We start from the raw sequence: 6,520 nt of genomic DNA, 5'->3' as shown, positions 1-6,520 counted from the left end.
AAGCATATCCTCAGGTGCTCTAGACTGAGGTGGCTCTTTCCCAAGGACACGTGTGGTGGTGCTCCAGGCGTGGAGCTGAGTCTCTGGCACACACTGTGTGCAGCACTGCACGTGTCCTGGCTAGAGAGGACAACCCCAGGAGCTCCCCGTGCACCACGTGTGGCTCTCATGCAGCAGGGGCAGGCAGAGACAGGCTGAGTGACCCCAGCCCCACACCACGGGCAGGGTCATACCTTCTCCTCGTTGCTGATGTTCCGGGTGGAGGTTCTCCAGGTGATGGAAGGGATTGGGTCCCCAGAGGCCTCACAGGTCAGTGTGATCTGATCCTCCAGCTCCATGGCTGTTTTATTCTCCACGTAGGTGATTTTGGGTTTTGCTGGGGAGGAGGAAGAGCAACCTTCATTCAGTTGGGGCTCAGAAGGTGCCAACAGCAGTGCTTGAAACAAGAAACACTGGGGGAAAAGGCTTGGGAATTGTGCCCAGTTTACTGCCACGTGAGAAAGGAGCCAAAACATTGGAGAGGTCACCCCCTTACAGGACTAGAACCCACTCCTGCTACCCTGAGGCTTGTAAGAGAGGACTGAAGAGGTTTATTACTCAAAGCAGAACCCACTTCACAGTGCACAAAAGATCAGGCCCTGGGATTACCAGCTGAGTCTTCCACCTCTCTGTCTACTTTCTCTGCCCCAAATTAGCCTTTTGATAAGCAGCTTTGCCAAGTGGCTGCATATGGGACAGGGAGAATTATATTCCTCAACACTCCCAGATTCATGGAAAGCAGGAAAGCTGCTGATTCATTCCCACAAGCCTGAGGTCACTCACACAGGGGTGGGGTAAAGTTCACCTCCCTCTCCAGCTCACACAGGGGTGGGGTAAAGTTCACCAACCTCTCCAAGATACTGCAAAGCCCCACTGAAGGGCTAAAGCTCTTTTAACAGCAGCTTGGGGGGGATTAGGGTTCAGCCCTCTGGGCCTGGAAGGTATTTCAGGTAGCAGAATGTCATCACACCACTTCTGCCCTTGTCCAGGACTGTATTTCCCTTCCCCAGGAGGAGCTGGGACGTGTCAGACACACACAGGATGGCAGAGGTGCCACAGCATCACACGGGGAAGCAGCAGCTCCACACAAACCACATCAAGCATTGCCTGGGATAGGGAGGTTACTTGCAGCTTGGAGCAGTGAGCTACAACACCCTGGTGGGCTGGGCTGGGGAGAGCAAGAGCTGCTTACCAAAGACCTTGAGATGGATGGTGGCATCTGCCTCTCCAGCCTTGTTCTCAGCAATGCAGATGTACTCGGCCTCGTCGCTCTTGTCCACCTTCTTGATGATGAGCTCGGAGCCATCGTAGTTAAAACTGTACTTCTCCACATCATCAGCCTCCTCCACGGGCTCTCCATCCCTGGGGGCAGAGCACAGGGGCTGTGTTGGGCAGTCAAAGCAGAGTTTGGTTTGGGCTTATCAATGCTAGAACTGCATTGCTGCTCTGAACCTCCTCCTGCTGAGAGGGAGCAGCACTTCTTCCCGTCCCTACGGGCTGGAAGCTCACATCTGCATCCACTCCCAACCCCTCCTGCCTCAGGGCTCTTGGCAGCTGATCCTTTCACCTCCTGCCACACACCACAGGGCTGTGACACCACTGAGGGTCCTTGCAGCAATCCCCCTTGTCCTCATAATCTGCACCAAAGCTCCACAACCTCCAGAACAGTGTCCCTGGAGGCTGTACCACTGACCCCGGAGTGCCACCGGCTGGGAGGGGACACAGCCAGGCACACCCTCCACCTGCTGCCAGTGGGAAGCAGCAAAGGGATTCCTTGTTTGGCTTTGCTTCCATGCACAGCTTTTATTTTCTCTATTAAACTGTCTTTATGTCAACCAACAAGTATTTTCCCCCTCCTGATTCTCTTCCCCATCCCACCCGCTCTGAGTGGGCTGTGTGCTAGCTGCTAACCCGCAGCAGATGACTCCAGTTCAGTTCTGGGGCCACTCTTCTGTGACAAAAAGCACTATCTTATTCCAGTTTAAAAGTTCCTTCCCCTCCAGCCTTGGTGAGGACATCCATGCTCACACAGAACCAGGACATGCACACAGCATCTTACTTGGTCCACGTGACGGTTGGTTCAGGAAAACCATCAGCATCACACGCCAGGGTGACAGACTGGCTGAGGTTGGCAGTGGCATTCATACTGCTCTGCCTGGCACGCACCGAGGGAGGGACTAGAAGAGAAGAAAGCCACAGTAGAGTTGGGAAGGGACAGGAGGTGTGAGCTAGAGGCAGCTCTGGGAGGCTCTCTGTCCACCTCCGCAGGACACACAGACAGCACCAGGAATCCAAACCCTTCCACCATCACCTGCAGGTTTGCTGCATGAGGAATCAGCACAGGGAGCAAAGGGTGAGGAGACAGATGAAAAAAACCCAACAGTGTTGTGGACAAAACCACAAGATCAATTCCTCACTTTGAGTCATGCATTGCTTCAGGTCTCTCTTGACATGTCAATTCCCTGTAAACACCTGGGAAACAATCACTCAGTCTCACAGATAGTTTTGTGACACAGCAGGGAGAGAGGAGTACACTGATGGGAAATCCTGAGGGTGAAGGTGCCGAGCAGCAGCCTGGAGGGAGTGACAGCCCTGCCCTGCTCCCTCTGCTCACCATTGACGATGACCTGGATGTCCTTGAAGTTGATCTCCCCCCGTGCCAGGATCCTTCCCTCGCAGCGATACGTGCCCTCATCCGTCTTCTTGATCCCTCGGATCTGCAGGTAGTTGTTGGACAGGACTATGAATCGAACTAGAAGAGACAAAAGGAAGGTTCACCCAAGGATCCTCAGGTAAGATCACTGCAGGTTCTGCTCCTCCTGGCTTGAGACAAGGCTTAGTGGATAACATGTCCCTTCCCACTGGTAAATGGAGATGCTGCTGTAACTGGGCCTGACACTGCCAAGAAGGAAATCCACGTGTGGGCAGCAGACACACTGTGCTGTGTGAAGACTCAGAGATGAGCAGAGAAATACACAGAAATACGTTTACATCTGATCAGTACCAGGCAATGTGGGACTCACCCCTTGCCCGAGGGTGGCAGAGCTCAAGGCTTTCTGCCTCACCCCCCTGTGCCTGCAGTGAGCAGGGGTGGGAAGGAGCTGAGGCACCAAACTCAGCTGGGGTCAGGGTGCAGAGTCCCCTCTGCCAGCAGTGCCCCCATGGGCATGGCAGTGTGAAGGAAAGGGAAAGGTTCTTCAAGGAGCTTTCAGCCCCTTTAGCTCAGGAAGGCTGGAGAGAGACACGACATGCAGCTTTTCTGTCTCATGGCACTGCTGATTTGAGTTTGTTTTCTAGCACTGCTTGGGCTCTTCCAGTGTCAAAGCCCAATGGCCATTTCTGTGGGAGCACTGCTGCCCTGCCATTGCCAAACCACAGCACCTGGAGTAACTACATTCACATCTTAAGACCTAGTGCCAGGTCCAAATTGCTTCTCCTTCCCCTTGTGCCCACGACCATTCCGTGTGTGAGCCTTAGACCCTGATGACAGATGGACATTTGACCCCTGAGGGGATGAGCACCAAGACCTTACCATCTTTCTTTAGGATAACATCCCTGCCTTTGTGCTTCCAGATGATGGTGGGAGGCAGAGAGCTGACCACATCACACACAATCACAGCATCATCCCCCTCCTTGAACTCCTGCGGGGTGGGAGCGTTCTTGAACATCAGCTTTTCTGCAAACAAGGGAGGGAGAAAGTCACTGTAGCTTTCTCAGCACGCCCAGCTGTGCTCCTGCCTCAGCCTGAGGGAAGCAAAGAAACCCCAGAGGACCCCAAAACCCCTAGAGATCACCAAACTCCTGAGGATAAAGCAGTGTCTGCCAGTGCAGTGCCCCACCCGAGCTCCACTTCCCAGTCCTGCCCCTCAGATCAGTACTCTGAACACCCCACAGTGCAAAATGTGAACCTGGAGCTGCTCAGTTTCCCAGCAGGAAGGCCAAGCTGCTCTCAGGGCTCTGCTGGACAACACGCTGATGGTTAGGATAAACCTGCTCAATGTGTGGGTGTCTCTGCTGAACACTAGTGTTGTCTCACAGCACGTCTGTCACCCACCACAGCTGCTCTCTCTGCCACTCCTCCCAGACACTTCTGAAGCCCCAGAATCTTCTCCTCCACCCCTTGCTGTGCTGTCTCAGAAGCCCTGAAGCAGCAGATGTGCTGGCAATGCCCTAACCAGCCAAGGCCCTAGAGTTCCCACTTACCCCTCACCACCAAGAAAGGAGAAAGTAGCATCTTCTAAACATCCCCTCTCTTTTCACCTTCCTTCTTCCCCTTTACCAACAGCCTTTCCTAGGAAGGTGCAATGGTTTCCTCCCTAATCTTGCCTCACCCACGTGCAAGGAAGCCCAGAGGAAAGAGCCTGGGAGCCTCTGTCTTACGGAAAATCTTCACGTTGACGGTGGCCTCGGAGTCTCCCTCCTCCAGGCTACTGACGACACACTTGTAGATGCCAGCGTCGTCGATGTTGGCGTTGTAGATGGTGAGGGTGGAGGAGAAGTCATCGTTCCGCACCACCGAGATGCGCTGCTGGTTCGGCGTCAGCTTCTCCCCGTTCGGCGAGAACCACGAGATGTCTTTGGACTTGGCCTCCCCTGCCACTGTGGGGAGAGCAAACTGAGATCAGCTCCCAGCTCTGCAGTGCTCAGTGCGGGTCCTGTCGCTCGAGGGGCTTTAGCTGACCCCACAACATCATCACAAAAACACTTGTCGGAGAACAGAAGAGGAGGAGGCTCAGGGGTGACCTCTTGGCTCTCTGCAATTCCCTGACAGGGTTGGAGAGAGGTGAGGGATGTGTGTCCTGCCAGGGCTGCAGGGAGAGGACTAGAGGGAATGGCCTAGAGCTGAGCCAGGGCAGAGTCAGATTGGATGTGAGGAGAAATGTTTTCCCTGTGAAGGTGTTCAACACTGGGATATTGCCCAGGGAGGTGGTGGAGTCACCATCCCTGGAGGTGTTTGAGAGGCATCTGGATCTGGCATTAGAGTATATAGTTTGGGGATTCCAGCAGTGACAGGTCAACGGTTGGACTCGATGATCTTAGAGGTCTCCCCCAGCCCTGAAGATCCTATGATTCTGTCCTTTAATTTTGAAAGCACTGGCACTAACGAGTTCGACCCAACTGGTGCCTCAAGCCATCGCTCACCTTGACATAAGAAGAACTTGGATTCTCCAACGCTGATCTCCCCCTGACTTGGAACAATGTCCACTTGTAGAGAGGCTGGAAAGGAAAGGAGCACACACAAGATGGTTAGACAACAGGAATGGTCTTCAGCAAAAAGCTTTGCAGCCTTCCAGTCCCCACAGCCCCTGAGTCTATCCAAGGGCAGAGCAGAGTCCAGTCGAGCCCTTAGCTCCTGGTCTGAGTGACATTGGTATGAACAATCCCTCACAGCCCTTCCCAGTGCACACCCCATGCATGCCCAGTGCCCTTTTCCCCCAGCAACATCACTGCCTCCTTCATTGCATAAATGATGACCCATTAGGCAGAAAATGTAATTGGATTCTGGCTTTCCTCCAGCTATAGCTTAATTCTGCTGCAGATCTGTGGCCTAACAAGGCCAGGTCAAGTTGAATTTGAGGACGCCAAAGCGAAGAGGTTTTCTTTCCAACACACCCTCTGTGTCTCAGGCTGTAGTGCATGTAAATCCTTCTCCCACAGCAGCTAATTTTACCTCCAGACCACAGAGGTGCTGGTTTTAGCTGCCAAACACACCTGGGTGTTTAGGCAACAAACCTGACTGGACGTGCCAATGGCAACATTCCTTGAAGTCCTTGGGAAACATATGGACTGGGGGGTCAGACACCAAGTATGTGGCTGCACACAGCTGAAGGAGCAGTGCCTGCCCTGGGTAAAAAAAGACAGAGCTAATAGGATTTTCTGAGCACATTCCCTGGGCCAACAACCATTCTGACACAGCACTTCTCTTCCTAAGCAAACTGGAAGCAATTAATGGGAGCCAGTGGAGCTCCACACAAGATAATCACAATGCAAGCTCCACATCACCTCTCTACTTTTACTCTCAGCAGATCTGGGCAGGCTGCACTGATAAATGCTGCTGTTCTAGCCCCAAAGCCTGGGACACAACAACCCCCAGCCAAGACTCCAGTGAGAGCAGAGCTCTGGCTGTGGTCACACGTGGGCTGCTGTCAGAAGGGGATGGTAAAGCATCCCTGCAGCTCCTGAGGAACAGCAAGGGGCTTACTGCAGCCTCTCCTGGCCTAAGACACTCATCTGAGCCCTGTCCTTGTCACCAGCTGGGAACACAGTGAAGTGGGGCTGGAATTCTCCCACTGGAACAGCAGAGCAGCCCAAGGAAGGGCTCCTGGCCCAGCCACCAGCTTGTCTTCTGCTCAGCAAGCCATAGGGTGCTGCTAAAATGGCTTTGAGCTAACTGAGACCTAATATAACTTCACAGCCCTTTTTGTTGCCACTCTGCACTGTACAAACACAGCACTGGCCTCTGCACACTTCTGTGGGAGCT

The 6,520-nt window shown here is 53.5% G+C and overlaps 1 protein-coding gene across 1 annotated transcript in view; it reads right to left on the bottom strand.

Moving 5' to 3' along the window:
* Positions 1 to 5,256, bottom strand: part of NCAM1 (neural cell adhesion molecule 1) — a gene marked incomplete at its 5' end in the record, with an annotated part of 45,168 nt that extends 39,912 nt beyond the window's left edge. Inside the window, 7 exons of the mRNA XM_009084742.1 lie at positions 234 to 376; positions 1,232 to 1,401; positions 2,099 to 2,216; positions 2,654 to 2,791; positions 3,572 to 3,715; positions 4,420 to 4,638; positions 5,182 to 5,256. Of these exons, the coding sequence (XP_009082990.1) occupies positions 234 to 376; positions 1,232 to 1,401; positions 2,099 to 2,216; positions 2,654 to 2,791; positions 3,572 to 3,715; positions 4,420 to 4,638; positions 5,182 to 5,256 (1,007 nt within the window). The remainder of the gene's footprint in view (positions 1 to 233; positions 377 to 1,231; positions 1,402 to 2,098; positions 2,217 to 2,653; positions 2,792 to 3,571; positions 3,716 to 4,419; positions 4,639 to 5,181) is intronic.
* Positions 5,257 to 6,520: the final 1,264 nt, after the last annotated feature.

This window comes from Acanthisitta chloris, unplaced genomic scaffold, assembly GCF_000695815.1.
Source record: "Acanthisitta chloris isolate BGI_N310 unplaced genomic scaffold, ASM69581v1 scaffold4781, whole genome shotgun sequence".
Classification (NCBI taxonomy): Eukaryota; Metazoa; Chordata; class Aves; order Passeriformes; family Acanthisittidae; genus Acanthisitta; species Acanthisitta chloris.
The sequence above is the reverse complement of the archived record's forward strand: the minus strand, read 5'-3'. Positions and strand labels throughout refer to the sequence as shown.